This window comes from Halichoerus grypus, chromosome 6, assembly GCF_964656455.1.
Source record: "Halichoerus grypus chromosome 6, mHalGry1.hap1.1, whole genome shotgun sequence".
Taxonomy (NCBI): Eukaryota; Metazoa; Chordata; class Mammalia; order Carnivora; family Phocidae; genus Halichoerus; species Halichoerus grypus.
In genome coordinates, this window is record NC_135717.1 from 4,392,573 (window position 1) to 4,414,792 (window position 22,220).

The 22,220-nt window shown below is 49.5% G+C and overlaps 1 protein-coding gene and 1 long non-coding RNA gene across 3 annotated transcripts; one reads left to right on the forward strand and one right to left on the reverse strand.

Moving 5' to 3' along the window:
• Positions 1 to 693: 693 nt before the first annotated feature.
• Positions 694 to 16,039, forward strand: ZNF12 (zinc finger protein 12). Of its 2 annotated transcripts, none has more exons than XM_036103019.2 (5): positions 694 to 1,168; positions 1,978 to 2,042; positions 8,150 to 8,276; positions 8,516 to 8,611; positions 12,386 to 16,039. In XM_036103019.2, the coding sequence occupies exons 2-5, from the start codon at positions 2,028 to 2,030 to the stop codon at positions 14,236 to 14,238; spliced, it is 2,091 nt and encodes a 696-aa protein (XP_035958912.1). In that variant the 5' UTR covers positions 694 to 1,168; positions 1,978 to 2,027; the 3' UTR covers positions 14,239 to 16,039. The 2 variants fall into 2 exon arrangements, with proteins under 2 accessions (XP_035958912.1, XP_077930422.1); XM_078074296.1 differs by having other exon boundaries at positions 1,017 to 1,044.
• Positions 16,040 to 17,760: 1,721 nt separating this feature from the next.
• On the reverse strand, positions 17,761 to 20,988 carry LOC144382203 (uncharacterized). The gene is made up of 3 exons (XR_013448668.1): positions 20,791 to 20,988; positions 18,513 to 18,736; positions 17,761 to 17,875 (listed from the first exon to the last, which is right to left on the reverse strand). It is a non-coding gene; the product is annotated as an uncharacterized LOC144382203 (long non-coding RNA).
• Between the last annotated feature and the right edge of the window lie 1,232 nt (positions 20,989 to 22,220).

Consider the following 22,220-nt stretch of genomic DNA (forward strand, 5'->3'; position numbering starts at 1 on the left):
GCAGCAGAAGTTTAGGCACACAACGGAGGAGCAGCGGACTTTCCTGGAGAAACAAGTGACGGAAGAACTCCAATGCCTGGAGTTGGAAAAGTAGGGGAGTGACAGGGATCAAGGGTGTGATGTGATAACAACTTACATAGAGTGGATCCGATGGGGGAGATGAAACAATGGCACCGCACTGGGCATCCAGAATTTCGTGTGAGGAGGAAAAGCTGATTCTACAGGACTTCAGAAGACAAGTGGGATGTCTGGACTATGGTGACTGGCAGACGGAACTGCCGCGGGGGTCTGGGGTGACTTAAGACCGAGTGACAAACAAGGGGGAGCTGCTTTGTGAAGAGGAAACAGTGAGAAAACTAAAAAGAAATTGTAGGAGTGACACAGGAAGAGTCCCGCAGGCAATTCAAGGGCACCTGTCTCCACAGCTACTCCCATTCCCTCAGCTTCTCCCTCAACAGGCAGCCACACACCCTCTACAGCTACTCCCATCCTACATAAGGTGGGATTGTCTTTTTCTTTTTCTTTTTGAAGTATGGATTTTTCGAGACGTCCCCTAACATGTGGGCGCTTGGACTCACGGGAAACAGAGTCCCAGTATTTGTCGGGCTCCCCGGGTGGGCTCCAGCAGGCGCACCGCCGCCGCCGTCCTGCGCATGTGCAGCTCGGCCTGTGTGCGTGTTCGCGCACGCTCAGTGCCGCCGCGCCGCTCTCGCTTCCTGTCCGAGCTCAGGTCACCGCTCGCCGTGGTTCCCAGGCTTCGGCCTCCGGCGGGCGAGGGTCCCGGGACCTGCGGGGTTACAAGCCGTCCGGCCGGGCCGGCACCCAGCGGGCGCGGGGCTGTGCGAGCGCGAGTCCGCGCGGGCCGGGCGGGGGCTCGAGCGGGGACCCCCGAGCGCGAGCCCCGGAGCCCGCGGGCTGGGCCGGAGGGGCCGGGCGGACGGCGGCGGCTCAGGGCGGCGAGGCCCGGGCACGGCCCGTCTGCGCCTGCGGGACGGCGAGGCCCCGGGCGGCCAGTTCGGGCCCCGAGAGGGTCGTCGGCCCGAAGTGAGTTTGTCGCGTAGGCCCAGAACCGGCTCCCCGGGAACGGCGGCCCCGGGAGGCGGAGGAGGAGCAGCCCCCGTCCCGGAGCGTTCGGTAGCCTTGGGGCAGCTCGGCGGGTCCCGACGGGGTAGGTCGTGCGCTTGTGGATCTTCCGGGCGGCTCGGCGGCGAGAGGGCGCGAGCGGCTGGACGGGGAGGGATGGGCGCTCCCCGGGACTCGTGGGACCCAGGATTCCCGGGGGCGCAGGGGGCCCGCGCCGCCCCCCACACCCGACACGCCTTCCTCCCCCGGGTTCCCTGTCCAGCTTCCCGCCGCGTCTGTAAGCGCGGAGTGTCTGCTGACCCCGCTGGGTTGTGCCCTGGGGCATCCCACGGTGTAGCGCCGGACCAGTGTGCCAGGGCCAGGTGCTGCTGCCTGGGTTGACAGGACATTGGGCCTGAGAAGGGAGGTGGCTTGTCCAGGTGACGGGGTCTGTGGGTGAGCTTGCTCACAGGACTCAGCTCCTGGGCCGGTGTTCTGTCCGCTCTGTTACGTTTAAGTCAAAGTGAGTTTCTTAACAAAAGCTCGTTTTGAGCGGCACATTTAAGTTTGAACAAGTAATTTGAAGAGAGCATGTCTGAGCACATACGTTTACTCAGAGCATCCTGTTCTGATCTTAAGTAGTTAAAAGGGGTAGTAAGAAAATAGAGGAGTGTAACACTTTGTTTTATATTTAATGATAGAGGATTATTTCAATAGGATTCAGGTTCGTTAACTACCGAGCAACATCAGTCAGGTGGGAGTTAAAGACAGACAGGTGGGTGCTCCCTCCTCCTTCTAGTTAATTCTGAAGATTTAAAGGGACAGTGTCAGTTTCTTTCATGGAACTTTCCAGGAGAGTACTTCCTCGGCAGTCCAGATCGCACATAGTTTCATTGCTTCTCTTTTCTTCCCCAGGTCAGCCTCCACTTTCACTGTCCTCCCTGTTTTTCCAAGAGCGGCAGAAAATGAGTAAATCTGTGGTGAGTGTTTCTGTATGTGTTTATTCCCCACTTGCTTTTATAGTATACCTTAGGAGATGAGTAATTCACACTTTAAAGTGGGGATGGGGAGGTGGAAACAGGAGAGAGAAGTGGGTGGACAAAGCGTGGAGCACCAGCGTGGCAGCGGGCACCCCGTCACGTTCATTTGTGTCGACAGCACGACCCTTCAGAGCCCGTAAAACCACAGGACAGGCGCTGCTCAGGGGCTTGACGTTCGTTGCAAACAAATGACAAATACCGTTCAGTACTTGACTTACACTGACCTGCCGAAACAGTTTTGTTTTCTCGCGCATCTTGCGATTTCTTTGGCCCTATCGCTGTAACGGTGAACAGGCTTCCTGAGTGGCCGTCCCTAAACCGTGGCCGTTGGTGCCTTAACTTGTGCCTCCTGTGAGCAGGGTACACTGTCCAGGGAGCACCCATGCCTAGAATTCCTCTGGTAATTAGAACGTCGTCCCATAAATGCATTGTTTTTACTGATCGAGCGGGGGGGGGGGGGGGGACGAGGAAGCTCTGGAGGAATGGCCTTCCCAGCCTCTACTAAGTCTGGATAGATAGTTCTCTCTCATTGTCTGGGTTGCATCTCAGACTGGGCAGTGACGCCTCTGGCAGAGACTGCTGATTTCCCACTCACGTTGTATCCCACGGCCTGTGGTCCCCTGCCCCTTCCTGGAACCTGACCCGGTAAAGGTTAACCTGGGAGCCCCTCCTTGCCTTGGGCCGCTTGCCACCATTCCCATCTGCAGAATCGGCTCTGTTGGTGTCAGTGACGAGTCTCTCCTGTCTCTTCCTGACTGCTTCCTCTGCCCTGTTCATGTGTTGTTTCTTCCACCCCGGCTCGGGACTTTTACACCCGGCGGATCTCCCCCTCCCGTGTTCTGAACCACCCGCTCTGTCGGTTCTCCCACGCGGACCAGATGCCGCTGGCCGGCCACCTGCATGCGCTTCTGGGGAGGATGTCCAAAGGACACCTCAGCTTAATAGGCCCAGTAGATCCGAAAGTAATTATTTGCAGCCCCGCTCCTATGCCTTCTGCTCTCGTCCCCGTCATCTCTCTGTTCCGCTGTCCAGCCTGTCACTCTGTCCCAAACAATGGGATTCATTCTCCTCTCTTTCTCCTGTGTTACCACATTTGCGTGTTCCTGTTGTTGTGTTCTAAGTGGCTTCTATCCCTTCCTCTTCGTCCCCTTCCTGCTCCCATTAAATTAGCTCATTCTTTCATCCGTGGACCATTACAGAAACTTCCTTTCTGTGCTCCATCTTTCCTCCACGGGCTCAAGCGTATTTTCCACATTGAGCATTTCTCCAAAAATGCTTCCTTTTTCCATCCCTTGCTCTCTTGCTTTTGGTAATGTGAATCACATCATTTTGCCGCCATGTGGAAAGCGCTTCAGAGGGTCTTTGAGTGACAGGAAATCCTGGGGTGTGGGGGGAGTCAAGGGACCCCAGCTTGTTAGTGAGACACAGGAAGGAATATGGCCTGGGGTGTTCCAGCTGATCCTAGGCCCCATACTGCGTTGGTGGGCTTGGATTTGTTCTTAATCACAAGTGAGGTTAAGTGTATTTTCACATGTTTGAAAGCTGTTTCTTGTTTTTTGTTTTTTTTTTTAACGCGTAGACTTATTTTTGAGAGCAGTGTAAGTTTATAGGAAAACTGAGGAGTCAGTACAGAGCTGCCGTCAAACCCCCCCCCCCCCCGGGTCTCAGTTCCCGGTGTTGCCCTGTTGTGAACGTCTTACGTTAGTGTGGCACATTGTTTCGGTGTATGGGTGGGTAGTGACAGCTTATTATCTGAAGCCCGTGGTTGATGTTAGAGGTCACACACTGTGTGGCTCAGGCCCTGGCATCCGTAGAGCGGCATGTGTCCACCATGACAGTATCATACGGAACACGGTTGGTGCCCTAAAAGTTCCCTGGGCACCCCCTCTTCCTCCCTCCCCCCGTCCCTGACAACTGCCCGTCTTTGCACTGTGTGTATAGTTTTGCCCTTTCCGGAAGGTCCATGAACAACATGGGCCTGAACTCTTTGGGTTCACTTATACGTGAATTTTTTTCAATAAATACAGCCTGGCACCGTAAAGGTATATTCTTAATGTTTTTTTTCTCCAGCTTATTGTATTGTAAGAATACGATTTATGCTAGACGTAACATACAGAATATGTATCAATCGACTCTTTATGTTATTGGTAAGGCTTCTGGTCAACAGGACACTGTTAGTCATTGATTTGGTGGGGGGGGGAGTCCAAAGTTGTAGCGGACTTTAAACTATGGGGGTCAGTTTCCCTAACCCCCGCGTTGTTCAAGGAAATCCATACGGCCTGTAGCTTTTTCACACGGGCCTGTTTCGGTTTTTGTGTGAAATGCCCACTCATGCCCACTGCCAGGCTTTTTCTGTCACGATACTGTTTTGTTTTGCTTTTCTTATTGACTTACTAAATAGTCTTAACATTTTTCCTGTTTGGATCACCCCAGTAAACATTTCTTCCAAGCTTCTTTATATTTTTACTTTATTTTCCAGCATTACCATTTCTTTTTTTTTTTTTTTTTTAAAGATTTTATTTATTTATTTGACAGAGAAAGAGAGGGAACACAAGCAGGGGGAGCGGGAGAGGGAGAAGCAGGCTTCCCGCCGAGCAGGGAGCCCGACGCGGGGCTCGATCCCAGGACCCGAAGGCAGACGCTTAACGACTGGGCCACACAGATGTCCCTGCTGTTTCATTCTTTAATGTTTTCATTTTGACGAGTCGAATACTGTCCGCACGAGCACGACTGTGTGGGTAGGAGTCCTCAGCCAGCGCTGGAGCCGCAGCCCGGCCCACGGACCATCGGTGGTGGCGAGTGGGGCAGAGTTCGCGCTCTCGGGCTTCCCTCTCGTCTCTGTGGCTCTGCTTTCCCCTGCTGGCTCTGGAGGACGGCCGCGGCCGCTCTCCCTGGGTGGGCCACGTCGTGGTGTGCTGACTTCCCGGCTCTGGAGGCCCCGGGTGTCTGAGCATGTCCTTTTTCCTGGATGTTCGGGAGGACTCTGGCTCGGGGGGGCCCGTGGACTGTGGGCTTCGGGTCCCGGCGGTGTGTGTCTGGGACACACGGAGGTGGCTTGTCCCTTTGCACGTGGGTCTTTGTCTGCAGTCCTCCGAGGGCCTCGCTTCCTCTCTCAGCTTTTACTGATGATGCCACGGCAGGGGAGAGAGCAGCGCTGTCTGCCTCGGAAGCCTTCTGACGGTGGGGCAGATACGGTGCTCACAGAGTCTTCTCGCTCGCACGTCCGAAGGTCTGGCTTGTGTGGAAATGTGTAGCCAGCTCGGAGCTCCTGACAACGAAGCTGTCTCTGGAATATTAATTGTAGAGTGTTCTTTTAAGACATTGAGGGTTGTTCCCTTTTGAAACTCACCTGAGATCCCTAAATAGCTGCAGTTTTGGCTGATTTCTTAATTTGTTAACCAGGTTTTCTGAAACCTATTTTCTTCGAGTTTCAAATGCTTGTAAAGCTGCTTGTTTAAAGCCAGAGAAGGAACAATATGGTTTTCTCCTTCTCCCTTTGCATGTGAACGTGAACTCGGGCAAACTACTCAGACCCATCAGGAAAGAGAAAATCAGTTTGGAACATTTACAGTAATGCTGGTTTTAAGCAGCAATAGTGCATGTATTTTATGTGCATTATAAACAATAAAAACTATCATTTTTTCTTAATGTGTATGTTTTCCTAATAAGGCAAAAATGCAAGCATTAAAAAAAAAATCCCTGCAAATTAAATTGTACATTTTGTGAAATTACAGATGGCAAAACCAGAAGTTGAAATAAGATGTATATTCTATTTATGTATTACAACTAAACGACTTCCTTTTTTTTTTTTAAGATTTTATTTATTTATTTGACAGAGACAGCGAGAGAGGGAACACAAGCAGGGGGAGAGGGAGAAACAGGCTTCCCGCGGAGCAGGGAGCCCGATGCGGGCTCGATCCCAGGACCCCGGGATCATGACCTGAGCCGAAGGCAGATGCTTAACGACTGAGCCACCCAGGCGCCCCTAAACGACTTCCTTTTTCCATCCCTTGTTCTCTTGCTTTTGGTAATGACTTCTAACATGAGAACTTGTGGGTGCGGTCTTCATCAAGGTGGCCGCGGTCTTCATCAAGGTGGCCACAGTCTTGGCTGTGGATGTCTGAGTGAAGGATGGGCAGAGCTTCTGGAAGACCTGCTCACTGTTACTCTCCCAGGCCGTCTCTTCATAGGCTGGGCTGGGGCAGTTCTGCACAGACCGGTCTGGATTGGGCAGGACCCACTTGTAACACCACTCTGTGCCCCCCCCCGCCCCCAGCAGTTGGTGCTCCAAGCCCAGCACCTTTACCCTTCCCAGGCCAGCAAAGACTGGTTCCCGGATGTCCCCGCACCTGGAGCGTGGGAGAATAACAGGGTCAGGTAGCCAGGCATCTCGGAATCTTAACAACAGGACGCATCCTTCACTCTATGATTGTTCCACATAAACAAGCTAAGATTTTCGGTCAATGTCAGGAGTTTGTGGTCCTCTCAAATGGCCCCTGAGTATGACACAGCCTTTCCCTTCACTGCCATCCACACCACTCCTTACTCTCTGTTTTGTTGGAATCTCTGGGGCCTTTTTGTTAATGCACCGACGCTGTTTTAGAATCCTTCCTTGATGGGGCGCCTGGGTGGCTCAATGGTTAAGCGTCTGCCTTCGGCTCAGGTCATGATCCCAGGGTCCTGGGATTGAGCCCCGCGTCGGGCTCCCTGCTCAGCGGGAAGCCTGCTTCTCCCTCTCCCACTCCCCTGCTTGTGTTCGCTCTCTCGCTGTCTCTCTCTCTGTCAAATAAATAAATCTTTAAAAAAAAAACAAAAAACTTTTCCTCGGCAATTGCATAAACCTGACAGCTACATTACGTTTAGTTACTTACACTTCTGTTTTTTCTGATTACTTTCTGTCCTTATTTGGAAAGAGTGATAAGACGCATGAGGGATGGACACCCAGTAATACACAGGTGTCATTGAGAAGTGTGTCCTAATGTCCAGAGAACTTTGCTAAGAGCTTTCCATGGATTAGCCCATTTGGTGCTGGTATGACATGACCTGGTCGGCTCCACCATTACCTTTATTTTAGAGGTAGCGATACAGCGGGGCAGTGGTGATGATTGGTGTATTTGAGTGGGGCGGTTTATTCAGAAGATCCACGTTTAAAGGTCTGGTTTGGACAGTTTCTGGGTCTGTTGTGAGCTGTTTGCCCCTCTTCGGGACCATGCTCCTGCCCTCCTGGAATGTGTAAATGGGAAGAAGGGGGATTCCGAGTTACCCGGCTGGGAATTAGGGACAGCCGAACCACGCTGTTACGACAGTTCACGCGGCAGCCGTGGTCAGACTGGGTAGGCTTACCGGGCAGTAACACGCACGGCTGGGGGTCCATCGCCAGGCTTGTTGCTTTGGCCCTTGTGGCCGGTACCACAGGTCAGCTCCTTCTGTGAGCGGAGCAGGAACAGTGTGAACAGAGATAGTGGTTGAATTTCAGCCTGTTGAGTTTGGATCTGGGACATGTCTGGAGTTTAGGAGAGAAGTCTCGGTGGCTCGTATACGTTTGGGACATGCTGACACATAGCTGGGCATTAAAGCCATGAGGTCTGGTGGGATCACAGCAGGGTGCAGACAGCAAAGAGTAAAGGACCAAAAACAGAGCCCCGGGCCCTCTGACTTGAGGATGCCTTGGAGAACAGGGGAGCCAGCAAAGGAGAAGGAGCAGTGGGAGAGGTCAGAGGAGAGCCAATATTGGTAAAGTTCTGGAAGCAAAAAGGAGCAAAGTGCATCCTGTGTTTCTGTGAGTGCCCCTCAGGCCTGCACTCCTTGGGGCCGGAGCTGCGCTGCGTCTGCTGGTCTTAGTGTCCCCAGCAGCCACGCTTGTTCCTGGCTCATAGTGCAAGACTGTGTGTGCTGAATGAACTCATCCTGGCGTATTTCTGGAATGTTCATTTGCTTCCCACGATGAAGAAGGTACACATGTTTATAGTTAACTTGACTGGGAGCTTGGTAAGCTCTTGTCCTTGTCCGCCTTCACCTCATCCAGTTCCGATCTGGTGCCGTTCCAGGGCCCAGTGTCATTCAGGGACGTGGCCGTGGACTTCACCCAGGAGGAGTGGCAGCAGCTGGAGCCCGAGCAGAAGACCACGTACCGGGATGTGATGCTGGAGAACTACAGCCATCTCGTCTCCGTGGGTGAGGAGAGCCCGCTTTCTCGATTGCTAGGATACATGGGGTTTCCCTCAAATGTTACTGAGTCTGAGTTTGAGTTTGATGGGACAAATGTGAGTGGTCTGTTTTGGGCACCATTTTGGTCACCTCCCCAGTGAAAGGTTCCAATTGTGGTGCCGGTCGTGAGGCAGCACCGACCTCAGACGGCAGAGACACAGCAGCCCGGCGGTCAGGCTCAGGTTCTCCTTCGTTTCTGTTAACAGGCTGTCACATTATCAAACCGGAAGTTATCATCAAGTTGGAGCAAGGAGAAGAGCCATGGGTAGTAGAAGGAGCCTTCCTGCCGCAGAGTTACCCAGGTGTGTGCGCGCGGGCGGTGCGGAGACTGCTAACTTGGAAGTTTTTCCCAGGAATCGCTAACGGGAAACCTGCAGAAGGGACTGCAGACAGTCACCCGTGTGCCCCAGCTACCCGAGTCCCACTCCTGGCGCCTTCTTCCTTCCTCACAAGAACCTGTGTTTGCAGAGTGTTGCCACGCTTCTCCCCCCAGAGCCCCCCCCCGTCACTTCCTTCCTCCCCCACGCTTCGCCCCACGCTTGCCCCCACGGCATTTCCAGCCATCCCGTTGTCGTGGGTTCTTTCAGTTCTTAGGCCTTCGTAAGTCTGTCATTGAAAAGTAACTGATGTGACTCTTCGGTTCTTGCCACCTTCCTTTTTTCTTCCTCTTTTCTGTGAAATACCTCGGACTGGTTTCTGTCCCTGGTTTCACGTCTCCCTTCTCCGAGGTCAGATTCCAAACCCCAGCCTGTGCCTGAGCCAGTGAGTTCGGTTCACCTGTGGTCTGTGTGCTGCTCGTCCTTCCCACGATCCAGCCCCGTCTTACGTCTGGTGACAGCAGTGTCTGGGCCTCCCCCCTGTCCCCGATACTCGTGTCCACCTTGTCTCTTACTCACCATTAGGTCCCAGCGCTTGCCCAGCGTCCTGTCACGTCAGGCGCTCAGTGAGTGAGGTGCACGGGAGTGAGGTCCTTTCCCTCCACCCTCCAGAAAGTGTCTCTGAAGGGTCTGCTTCCACCTTTGGTGGATTCTAGTTCCTGATTTCTTCTCAGGGCTCCTCCGACCTCTGTCCTTAGGGTTGTTGTTTGCCTGTTTTTTTTATGCTTTACCATCCCTGTCTTCCTGTCCTCCTGTCCGGCATCTCCCGTGGTAGCTGCCCTGCGGCCCCTCACGCTAAGTGCACTTGCAAGATGGGTTCCTCGAAGTTTCCGGTTGATCTCACAGGTGGCCCAGGAGGAGCCTTCGGTGATTCCCTGCTGCTTCCTGAGGGAGTGTACATCCCTCCTCTTCCTGTGCTGCCTGGAAAATCAATGTTCTGTGGTTTCCCACAACTCTTGCTACACCCCACGGGGTCCTCGCTCCTAAATGTCTTCTGTTCTTGTGGTTATTGTCCCCGTCACTTTATTTCAGAGGGGCCTGCTCTCTTTGTCAGATAGCAACATGTTCTTCCAGTCTGAGCCCAGTTTTTCCACCCCTCCTTGAAGTTTTTCCTTTTAGCTCTTATCATTCTTTCAGTCTGCTCCTTCTCTCTAAGTGACTCTGCCTCATGGCCATACCTTGAAAAGAAATTAGGTTTGATCAAGTAATCTGTTATTTGGTAGGATATATTTTTTGCTTCAGCTTTTTTTTTTTTTTAAGATTTTATTTATTGGAAAGGGAGGGAGAGAGAGAGAGTGCATGAGTAGGGGGAGGGGCAGAGGGAGAAGCAGATTTCCCCCGAGCAGGGAGCCTGATGCAGGACTCGATCCCAGGACCCTGGGATCATGACCTGAGCTGAAGGCAGCCGCTTAACTGACTGAGCCACCCAGGCACCCTTGAACTTCTTTCTTCCCCAGATCAGTATGTAATGTGTTCTCCCTTACCTTAGTATGTAATGTGTTCTCCCTTATCTTAGTATGTAATGTGTTCTCCTTTCCTTAGTATGTAATGTGTTCTCTCTTCCTTAGTATGTAATGTGTAGTCTGCACTTGAGTATCTGAGGCGCCAGGTGGGTGAAAGAACATTCTTGTCTATCTGTTGAGAAATAATTTATAAGCAGATCTGTATACGCATGCCTGGGTCACATCCCCATTTACTCTGCAGGTGCATGAAAGATACCCATAGGATTCAGACGAAGAGCAACAGCTTTGATTTCTCTTCGGGGGTTCAAAGAAAGTAGGGAAGAGAGTCATACTTTCTAAGAGACAGGATTTGGTTAAGAAAAGAGAAGAGAGTTGCATGGTACAATTTAAAACTCTGCCTTCACATGGACTGTTGATGATCCGAGGCACGGCTGAACCACTGTGCTAAAGTCATTGTATGGGGGGTAATTATTTTCAGCTTTTTCAGGGGAAATGGAGCTAATTGAAGTGAGAAAGGATTTAAGAAGTTTTCGTTTTTTGTGTTTAAACACGGAGATTCCCTGAGGGGTTTTGAGTAGATCAGGGCTGGAGGTCAAGTGAACTGGATAAAGCAGTAAGAGTGCAGACTTTGGAAGTGAGCTCGGGCGTTGTTGGCACCACAGCGATCTCAGGAGACGCCTCTGGTGCCTCGGGCGGGAATCCGTGTCTCCTAGCTTGCTGCGAAGCGATGCAGCGCTGAGTGCCGGTCCCCTCCTACACACCGAGCCCCCCCTTGGGTGTATCAGATGACATTGTTTGCCCAAGAAATAGCTTGGTTTTCCTAGAGCAGAAATTATTCTTCATAGACTAATATAAACCCAGTTTGGAACCATACTGTGAATCCAGGTGGAAAGTGTTCTTTATCAGATGTTTCCCCCCATTTTATCTGTCGACATTTTGGCAGTGGACTCAGGGGAAGCAGCAGTTTGGGGAGGACAGGGTCGTTACAGTTTCATTTGATGTGGATGACAGCGAGTACAATAGTCAAGTTCATCTAAAAACTTGGAAGTAAAAATAAAGAGCAGTTTAGGGGATCTGATTTGTAAGGTTTGTAAGTGAAAATGAAACCAAGTGAAACTCAGGAGTGGTGAAGCCTGTTCACAGAATGAAGTGACAGCACTGTGTCGGAGGCAGGACTCGGTTAAGGAAATCGCCAGGAGACTGAAAATGGGAAAACCAGCGGCTGCGTTACTGAGCCTGCGTTTTGTGCTCAGAGCACTTTATGAATTTATGTCATCCCACGGCGACCCTATAACGTGGGTACCGTTGTCTCTGCGCCGCCTGTGGGTGATGCTGAGCAACGGGCGACGTAGGGACTCCCCCAGGTAGCCAGAGCGCATGCTGTATCGTCCAGAGAGAAACAGAGTTCCGTGGTCTGACTTCAGGTTAAACCATAACATCAGAGAGTATTTATGAAATCGTAAACTTCTGAAGGGCTGGCGTGCTCTGGTCTGTTTTGTCCTTCCTGTTGCACATACAGAGTTCCTGGGGCTCTCCTCCCATGTGATACAGAACCACAGGGAGTTAGAGCCCTAGCCACACGGCTGCTCCTCTAAACATGAGGAGGTTGGGTGTGAGTGGATTTGGCCCTGCTGTGCAGAATCTGGGCAAAATAGTTTGGAAGGATCTAGGCCCATGAGAACGTTGCCACAAAAATCTCAGTAAAAGGTGATGGTGCCTGAGACCGTAGTCGCCTCCCCCAACTCGCGCAGTGGTGTGGCGCAAAGTGCCGGTCCCCTCCCCCACACCTGCTCGTCCCCGATACCTGTGCACCCCTTCGCCCCGCGCTGCTCCGTGTTGCCCTTCGTGCACCCTGTTTGCTGTGAGTCCTTCCATATCTGCGTATCAGCTGTTCATCCACCATCCTCTGTCTTCCCATCACTGCTCCGTGTATATATCTTACTATCTATGCCCGGTTTGGACAAAATCTTACAAAGTAGCAAAGATCAGAGGTGCTTGTGTTTTTCCCCTTTCCTCACCTCAGAGGTGTGTGTGTGTCTGTGTGTGTGTGTGTGTGTCTTTGTGTGCACGTGTTTATTCCAAACCATAACAATAGGGGAAAGAAGTACACTGGGAATTATTTTCATCTGTCCATGGAGCTAGCATCTACACTAAAATGAAATGCTTACATGTAAGTCACCTTCCATGTCTTACGTAGGAAGATATACAAAATTTTGTTAATTTTGCCTCTTTTTAGAAGAAGTCTGGAAAGCCAATGATCTGGGAAAAAGAGTCCAGGAAAATGAAGGCAAATATTCAAGGCAAGCTATATCCATCAACAACAAAACCCTGACTGAAGAGAGAGGTAATGGTCTTGGTAAGACTTTTAATGTGGAAACGAACCCCATTCCTTCAAGAAAAATGTCCTATAAATGTGACTCATGTGAAAAGAGTTTGAAATCTATTTCAGAATATATTAGTAGTGATGGAAGCTATGCAAGAATGAAGCCCGATGAATGTAGTGCGTGTGGGAAACCACTTCCACACGTTAAACTTGAGAAAACTCATCCAGGAAATGAATCTTACGAATTTAATCAAAATGGGGGAGGTTATAGTTTAAATGAAGAAAGTATTTATCAGAACATTCATATTTTGGAGAAACCCTTTGAATATATTGAATGCCAGAAAGCCTTTCAGAAGGATGCAGTTTTTGTTAATCACATGGATGAGAAGCCCTATAAGTGGAATGAATCTGAAATAGCCTTTCTGCAAATGTCCAACCTCAGCGTACACCAGAGGTCTCATATGGAATTGAAGCCCTATGAATGCAGTGCATGCGGGAAATCCTTCTGTAAAAAGTCAAAGTTTATCATCCATCAGAGGACTCACACAGGAGAGAAACCTTATGAATGTAATCAGTGTGGGAAATCCTTCTGCCAGAAGGGGACCCTCACCGTCCATCAGCGCACACACACAGGGGAGAAGCCCTACGAATGTAACGAATGTGGAAAAACCTTCTACCAGAAGTTACACCTCATTCAACATCAGAGAACTCACTCAGGAGAGAAGCCCTATGAATGTAGCTACTGTGGAAAATCCTTTTGCCAGAAGACACACCTCACACAACACCAGAGAACACATTCAGGAGAGAGACCCTACGTTTGTCACGACTGTGGAAAAACCTTCTCCCAGAAGTCAGCACTTAACGACCATCAGAAAATCCACACGGGCGTGAAACTCTACAAGTGTAATGAATGTGGTAAGTGCTTCTGCCGCAAGTCTACACTTACCACACATCAGAGGACGCACACCGGAGAGAAGCCCTACGAATGTAACGAGTGTGGGAAATTCTTCTCACGGCTGTCTTATCTCACTGTACACTACCGGACTCATTCGGGAGAGAAGCCCTACGAATGTAACGAGTGTGGGAAAACCTTCTACCTGAACTCAGCCCTCATGAGACATCAGCGAGTGCACACCGGAGAGAAACCGTACGAATGTACCGAGTGTGGGAAACTCTTCTCTCAGCTGTCGTACCTCACTATACACCACAGAACTCATTCAGGAGTGAAACCGTACGAATGTAATGAGTGCGGGAAGACCTTCTACCAGAACTCAGCCCTCTGCAGACATCGGAGAATACATAAAGGAGAGAAGCCCTACGAATGTTATATATGTGGAAAGTTCTTCTCCCAGATGTCGTACCTCACCATACACCATCGAATTCATTCAGGAGAGAAGCCCTATGAATGTAGTGAGTGTGGTAAAACCTTCTGCCAGAATTCAGCCCTTAACAGACATCAGAGGACACACACAGGAGAGAAAGCCTATGAGTGTTACGAGTGTGGGAAGTTCTTCTCTCAGATGTCCTATCTCACCATCCACCACCGGATCCATTCGGGAGAGAAGCCCTTTGAATGTAATGAATGTGGAAAAGCCTTCTCTCGGATGTCCTACCTCACTGTACACTATAGAACTCATTCCGGAGAGAAGCCCTACGAATGTAACGAGTGTGGGAAGAAATTCTACCACAAATCAGCCTTCAATAGCCATCAGAGGATTCACAGGAGGGGGAATGTGAGTGTACTGGATGTGGGGAGGCTTCTCTGAAGTCGGAGGACCTTTCAGTGTGGGAGTGGGAGACGCCTGCCGACGTACGTCAGAGCTCACATGGGTGTTGTGCACAAGCCTTTGTGTTACTCAGACTTGAAGCCTGAAAGTTCACAGGGTAGAAACTACAGCTGTAACAAGACCACAGGACTTACCGGATACCAGACTATATAGGAGTAAAAACTGATATGTATTTAGAAGGTGTATGCACTTCACCGTGGACTCAAACTGTTTTACACATCAGGGAATTCATACCAAGGGAAAAATCTCTCAATTTTAAGGAAGTGGGAAACCTGCTCCTTTGGAAATTATTAATATTAAATGTTATGTTTCTGATGTAGTATCAAGCTTCTTAAAAGCAAAAGTACAGACGATAAAGATACTTGTGTAAATAGAAGCTGTAAAATCAGCTGACAGTAATCAAGACCACAGCATAGCAACCTCTCACTCACACGGGAGTGGTTCCTGGGAATGTAGGACTTACGTTCATGTGAGGGGTTTTTGGTTTGTCTGCGTGCTTTTTAGGATGCTGCATTACAGGAAGTGTATGTTCAGTTTGAATCATGTTTGAAAAGCCATTGTATCTTCATTAGAATGATTTGTAGACATGGTAAGATGATCCATTTTAAATAGCTCCACCTTGTTAGTATCCTGATACCCTGGTACCGTCCCTGAACTAACATCTGATAGTCTCAAGTACTTCTTGTATTCTTGCCTGGCATTTATAAATGTCTTTGATCATTGTTAATGAATGAAGTCTTCTGTAAAGAAGCCAATGTTTTAATAACATGTTCAGCTGTATCTGAGTCAGCAAGAGTTAGAATATCTACGCATATGATAGAAAAGTGCTTAGATAATTTTAAATTGCTAATGCCAGACTTTTCCAGTAGTAAGAAGCGCCTATAGTACTCATTGTACTCTATACAGTAATATTTACTTAAAATATTTAAGTACTTAAGATATTCCCATTTCTATCAGTTTTTTTCCATCTGTTTTATTTGGATGCTTACAGAAGTGTGCAGAGCACACATACTATGTAATTTAGGAATTATCTGTATTTTTATTTGATAGGATAGTATTTTTAAATATTGTGCTCTACTCCTTCCTTCCTGAATGAGGAATTCTTCCTGTGGGTTTGTGGCAGACACTGTTGAGTGACCCTGGTCACTCCTTACTGTTTGCTGGCGGAATTTGGGGATCCATTCCTCCTTGTGGAATGGGGGGGAAATCCTGACTAGTTTCAACCATATTGATAATCCCCTTCTCATTGCCAGCAATTGGTTTAGAATGGTCACGGGACCCAGTCCTATTCAGATAAACAGAGATATCTGACAGGTTATTTCTGGAAAAGGTTCCCTCAAAGATTCAAGGAATGAGTCCCGCAGGGTGAAGTAGAGTCTTTTGTTGAACATCGCCTTCACGGCATGTGATGCCTGGTTGTGTCTTTCAACGCTGAATTAGAATTTAAGCATGGCAGAGCAGAGAGACTGGGAGAACCTGGGACCTGGACGATGTGGAGCCACTGAACCAACCAGCTGTGTAGCTCGTGCACCTCTGGGCTGTTGCTTCTGGAGGAGACGAAATTTACTTTGGAGCCAGTTGATTTCGGTTGCTCTGTTAGGGACAGCTGAAGATGGAGTTACACCTTCGTAGGAATTATGCAATGGAGAAGTGGACTTCAGGTAAATCACTTATTTAGAAGTACTGATCGAGGTTGGTCTTATTTTCTATAAGTTTTGATGTAAATAGTTTGAGCACTACAAATCAACTTGAAACAATTAAATGTATATGTTTCCTCGAATGGTTACATCATTGACCTTAGAGCCTGATAACGATGTCAGATACACCTTCCTTCTTACAATGCATGACATTAAATTTGTTCAGGTTAATTTATGTTATTCATGGATCATCACTCCACTGTTGGTTCACAGTGTATGGTGTGGAGGTAAGGACCTTTGCTTTCCAGTGATCAGCCCGAGAGCCTATATTTGAATAACAGCCCTGCCCACCGAGGTGAAATGCTGTATTTTTCATGTATTTGAATCATTCATGGAACCCGTTTTTGTTGCTCAGCACTTTCCCTCCATATTCTTCTAGCAGATTGTGAGTATGCTTCATGACCGGAATGAAAAGTCTGTTAGATCGTATAGTTTGTGTAGGAAAATATATTCATAGTGTATTTGTTGAAATGATAGCTACAAAGATTTCCCACAGTAGTTTGTCCTCATAGCTTAAATACACAGTATGCATTTTAAGTAAAATATTTAAAAAGTATAAATGGTTTACAGCATTCTTTCTCATGGAGTGCCTGTGCGTGAAAGGGCCTGGTGCACAGACGTGGTCCTGAACTGCGTCTCTGATGACATAGTGACAGGATTTGTTCGTAGTCGCAAAGCGGTCAGTGTTTTCTTACTACATCTGAGTGGGCTCAGTGGCATGTTCTTTAATGACACTGTTTTTCTTCTTCCCTAGAGGCACTTAAAATAAGTTTGTCTTAAATTTGATGGAATGCAGTATTTGAAAAGTTTCTAACTGTTCCTGGCAAGCGTGTAAGATACACAGGCCTGAGTTCATGAGGGAGAGCGCTAGAGAGACGTCTGCTTCCCTGTCCTGCAGCAAGCACCAAACGTGGAATTGGGGCAGAGCGTGAGTTCTTGTGTGTTACACACAGTGACCTGATAAAATTTGGAGTGTGAGCAGATGATGAACTCTGAGAGTGGTTTTCAAGGGCTGAGCAGAAGGAAGACCCTTCCTGGCAGGTGGACATGTGAGATTCCCCCAGTTTTTTTCTATTGTCCTCAAGTCAGTGAAGCAGTGTCAAATAGGTCAGATCGAAGATGTGTTAACACCAGGGCCCTGTCCTCTCAGAGACCCCAGAGTCACCCTCTTCTCTGTTCCATGGCCGTGTGCCTGGCTGTGCTGTGCAGTTAAGCTCCCCAGGGAAGGCTGGATAAGCCACTCGACTACAGCCCAGATAACTGCCCACTTTATAGAATGCCTGCAAATAAAACAAGCAAATTCCTTTTCATCACAGAGATGGCTGCCTCACAGATAAATTACTTTTCCCTTCCCTGAATGTAAAGTCTATGATTCCTGCCAAACTGATGAACTAGCCTGGGCTGCTGACTCGTTCCCAGATTCCAACTCTGGGGCTGCCGGAGAAGTAAGAGCAGTCTGCGGGTCCAGGGAACTGCAGTGGGGGGCCCCTGGGGGAGGTGTGAGCAGCCAGAGACACTAGAGGGGCAGGTGCTGGGGAGCTTTGGGATTGGAGTCCCCTACACTCTCCTGCTCTCCACTGCAGCGTCCCAAGCACATTCTTGTCCGGCACGGTGCCTTCATGAAACAGAAAGCAGGTGCACCAGCTCCATGCAGCTGAGGTGAGGGCCGCACACACCACACATGCCCGGAGCAGCCTCTTCTCGCTCCACGGCCAAGTCCTCACAGTAAGTAGGCACGTTTCTGGATGGAGGAGATCCTTCTGGTGATCACGTAACATGCCGAGAGGAGAGGATCCATCAGGAAGGGGGTTCCTCCTAGCTGGGGGTGGGCTTTCTCTTCTGTAATACATAGGTCTGCTGAAGCCACGCTGCTACCCGTTATCGTCCTGGAGTTGCAGATACCCAAGCGAAAATTCACGCTGGAAACAAACAAACATAGGAGTTACTAAGAGCACACCATACGTCTCCACAACTGGCAAACTTAATGGGATGTAAAAATCCAGATTTCAAAATTGTCTTACAAGACATCCTTTAAAAAAAGTATATTGGTTGTATGAAGCAGGAACAGTTACTCCAAAAGAGGGGGCGAGGCATGGACACGGCCAGAGACCCAGACAGTGGGCTGTGTGGTAACAGGAGCGGTTCGCCCAAGATGCCAGGAAGGAAGAAAGGGATGCATGTGAAAACGAAACACTGAGGCCAGAAGACAGTAGACATAATACCCATATCCTGGGGTTCTTAAGACAGGGTGGGAAAAAAATTATGAATTAAAAATTTCTCTGAATTAAAACATGAAATTATAAAAGGGGCTTTTGTGATGCCGAATGGAAAGGTACAGAAAAATCTCCAGTCTATAAAGCAAAATTGTTTAAAGACCAATAACTAGAATACATGAAGATACCCAGCAAAATAGCAAGAAAGGGCAGTGCTTGGAATCATCTGTCATTAGAAATACACATGTTAAACCAGTAAAGTACCCCTTATGCTGGTGAGAGGGGCAGAAACGACAGTGCCGTGTAGTATCGGTAAAGAAGTGTTAAACTGACCCAGAAATACCTTTTAAAATTCACGTGTGTGCCTTGTTGTGCAGTCGTACTGCTGATACGCTTTTCTGTCCCAGAGAAATCCTGTACGCACGTGGATGTGTATACAGGGCGATTCTGTCCACACGATGTGCGGATAGCCCAGGTCGCAGGAAGAGGGGAGTAGATGCAGAGGAAGCAGTGGAGTGCTTGCTCTCCGGCAGTTAGGAGCAAAGACCGGATCTGCACGTAGCACATCTGATAACACATAAATAAGAATTTCAAAAAAAGGAATGAGCTTTCATGTAACTAAATATTTGTATCCGTTAACGTGACACAGCACACACACGCCCCTGACAGGCTACAGCGGAATGGGCTTCCGGTCATACACGGACGCGTGTGAATGGCTGTGAAGGGGAAGAGCGTGGAATCGGGGTTTGGAATGAAGAATCAGGTTAAGAATGGTTTCCATGCAGAAACCAGTATTGAAAATAAATGTTTTGAACTGAGTGGCATGATGAACACTGTTCTCCAGGACTCCAGAAACATTAAAACACAAAAATTAAAGGACCAGAGAAATAAAAATCCTCAGTGTTTTATGCTGTTCAGTTTTAGCCCGAGTTTTACAGCCCAGGTGCCTAAATGATGTCTGTGTCCTTTTTGGCAACTTCACCCCAAGCCAACTTCCAGTAAAATGGTTAAATGATTGTAGCTGGTCCATTTGTTGGTCATTCTGTACTTTAATTAAAAAAAAATTTTTTTAAGTAGGCTCTGGGCCCAGCACGGGGCTTGAACTCACAATCCTGAGATCAAGAGGCGCATGCTTTACTGACTGAGCCAGCAGGTGCCCCGGTCACTGTACTTTGAACTGTCCTTCCTGGGACGAGGGATGACCCTCCCCCCTCAGGAGGATGTGCATGGCTCCGTAAACCTGCTGAGTGGGACAGCCTGTGCTGGTCCGCGCACCGGTGCCCCCCCCCTTCCTTCTGTACGAGCCCCCCTTCTGTCCAGTTTGAGCTGGCACCCCACTGCAGCTCTGACGTCCCAGCTTCAGCTAGCCATGGCCAGGAGGCTGCGGTTAGGTCCACGGGGTGCTGGGGTAACGTGTCTTCTGAGTCATTCTAAAAGAGGACTATCCCTCACTGACTTCCTCCCTCCCTCGGCTGTGACCGAACCGTGGTGCTGAGCCGCCGCCTTCCCTGAGAACAAGGATAACACTTGAGGGCCAGGCTTGGCCGACGGGCCCTGGGAGGGGCCTGCTGGGAACACATCGGGCTTTGTGGGCACAGCCTCCACGGCCACTCAGCCCGCCCTCTAGTATGAAAGCACCTCTCCTGATAAACCTTTATGCGTGGGACACAAATTCCAATTTCACAGAATTTCACATGCTATAAAATATTTTGATCTTTTAAAAAAACTACTTAAAAATGTAAAGCCCATTCATTCTCAGCTTACAGGCCGTACAAAAGAGGCAGGCGCCAAATGTGGCCCATGAGCTGTGCCTTGCTGACTCCTCTCTAGGGGCTGGAGAAGCAACAGGATAAAGGGGACCCTTCCCTCTGGAGCACAGCCTGGAACGGGGCTACCCTACCTCCCTGGACCGCCTGTTAGTTGGGAATTGTATGGGAGAGCGCTCTTCTTTCTTGGCAGCCGATCGGACACTGACACAGAACTAGCCAACAAGAAATGAACCACTGCCATTTCTTCTAAACTGTGACGAATGTGTCCCTCCCAAACCTCATGGTACACACACGACTAGGGAGTAAGTCATGGGAAGAAAGAGTAAGGACAGCCCACTCAAAACCTCTGTAATGTAACGAGATCTAGCAGAATCTGCAGCAAACCTAACAAAAAATAGGAGCACAGTTTACAAATTTTAAGTTCCTTACAAAAGAATGCAGTATTTTTATCTTTAGAAAAATGTGTGCTCGGATCTTGATTTCTAAATATTCTTCACCAGATGGAACCAGGGCTGCTCAGGAAAACAGCACAGAACACTGACTTGTCAAAGGGAAGTGCTCAGCACTGATGGGAAGGTGCGGCAGAGGAGGGGAACGGAGGGCTCCGTCCTCCCCGTAGGAGCAACTGGTGAGCTGGCAGCCTCTGCAGAACTCTAGAATCTAGTCCCAAACTCTCAACCAGCAGGGGAGGCGTGCTGAGGGCGGCCCTGTGCAGCCACAGAGCTGGGACTTTTGCCTGCCTGCCTGCCTGCCTGCCTGCCATCCCCTCCACCTCAGATCAGCTGCCACATGCTGACGGCCTGCAGTCCAGGCAAGTCCCGGGGCTCGGGGGGGGGGGCGCAAATTACAGACCTTGTTCTCGAACAGCTGCGGAGAGGGTGTCGCCTGCTGGACCGCTGTCTGGAGGAGGGCTACACGGCTTCCCCGTGTCCCAGACTCACATCCGTCACGGGCCTGCGCAGCTTCCCGGATGGCTTGTGCCACAAGCACGTAAAGGCCAGGTGCTGGCTGTGAGCCAGCTGTGGAAGGCGTGGCCGTCAAGGTGAGCGGCAGAGAGACACCTGGGAAGGAAGAGGTTGAAAAAGTAGAGATGTGTGGGAATGAGATTCTAGAAGATTCCATGCGTGCCAGGAAATCACCTGTGCCCACACGGGCTTAGAGAAGTCTGTGCACTCTCACCTCGGAGGGGCCTCCAGGCTCCACAGAAACAACGTGGAAGGGCAGAACGGGAACCAGCTTGGCTAAGAACAGAAGGTCTGCAGAGACTGGGGGTGTTGTTTTTCCTCTTTTTCTCCCCACCTCTTTTTAAAATCTTTTTTCAGCTCCAGATGTTTAAGGAGAACCTGGCAAAACACACCTAATCCCTGAGTTAATGGAACAAAGAGCTCAGTGGCTGCTCATGACAAAGATTACACACCTACTGAAACAGAAAAGTCTGTTTAAAACACATAAAAAGAACCCACCAAAAGACCCCCCACAAACCCTGGGGTGGGGGGGGGGAGTCTGATTTCCAGAGTTGCCACGTTATAATATTTAAAATGTCCAGTTTGCAACGAATGATGATAAAATACGCAAAGAAAGTATGGCCCACTCACAGGAAAGTGAACATCTGTGTCCATGAGTCCCTCCGTCTCTGGTCACGGGATTGGTCACGGGATTGGTCCCAGCCGGCTGGGTCCAGAGTGCACCACTCTTGGTGGGCAGTCGAGACTAAACACAAAACCAGAATCCCAAAGGCTTTGGAGAGGAGCCTGGTGAGTCCATGCCAGAGACTGTCTCGAAGAACTAATGTGGGAAAAGCCAAGAAAGATTTGAAAAAGAGAACAGAGAGAGACGTGCTTTTCAGCATGTGCAAAAACATTACAAAGAACGACGAAGGGGCGCCTGGGTGGCTCAGTCAGTTGAGCGTCTGCCTTCAGCTCAGGTCATGATCTCAGGGTCCTGGGGTCGAGTTCTGCGTCCCTGCTCAGTGGGGAGTCTGCTTCTCCCTCTCCCCCTGCTTGTGCTCGCTCTCTCAAATACATAAAATCTTTAAAAAAAAAAAAAAACCAATGAAAACATGATCTTGTTGAGCACAATTATAAATTACAAGCTGTGAGTCAGGACTGACTGCAAATTGGAGAAAACCCAAGATAACCAAGCTGCCGGCAGCTCTGCCATCCAAACCAGCCAGCCGCTGGTCCACCACATCTACCAGAAGCCCTGGCAGGAACTCCCCTCAACTCTCATTGGTCTCTGGATTAAGTGTCCATCCCAGGAACAACTGAACTGGCCCCCAGGGA

Coding starts and splice junctions, on each gene's coding strand:
- ZNF12 (XM_036103019.2), top strand. Junction 8,277..8,515: donor CAGCCATCTCGTCTCCGTGG/GTGAGGAGAGCC, acceptor TTCTGTTAACAG/GCTGTCACATTATCAAACCG. Junction 8,612..12,385: donor CCTGCCGCAGAGTTACCCAG/GTGTGTGCGCGC, acceptor GCCTCTTTTTAG/AAGAAGTCTGGAAAGCCAAT.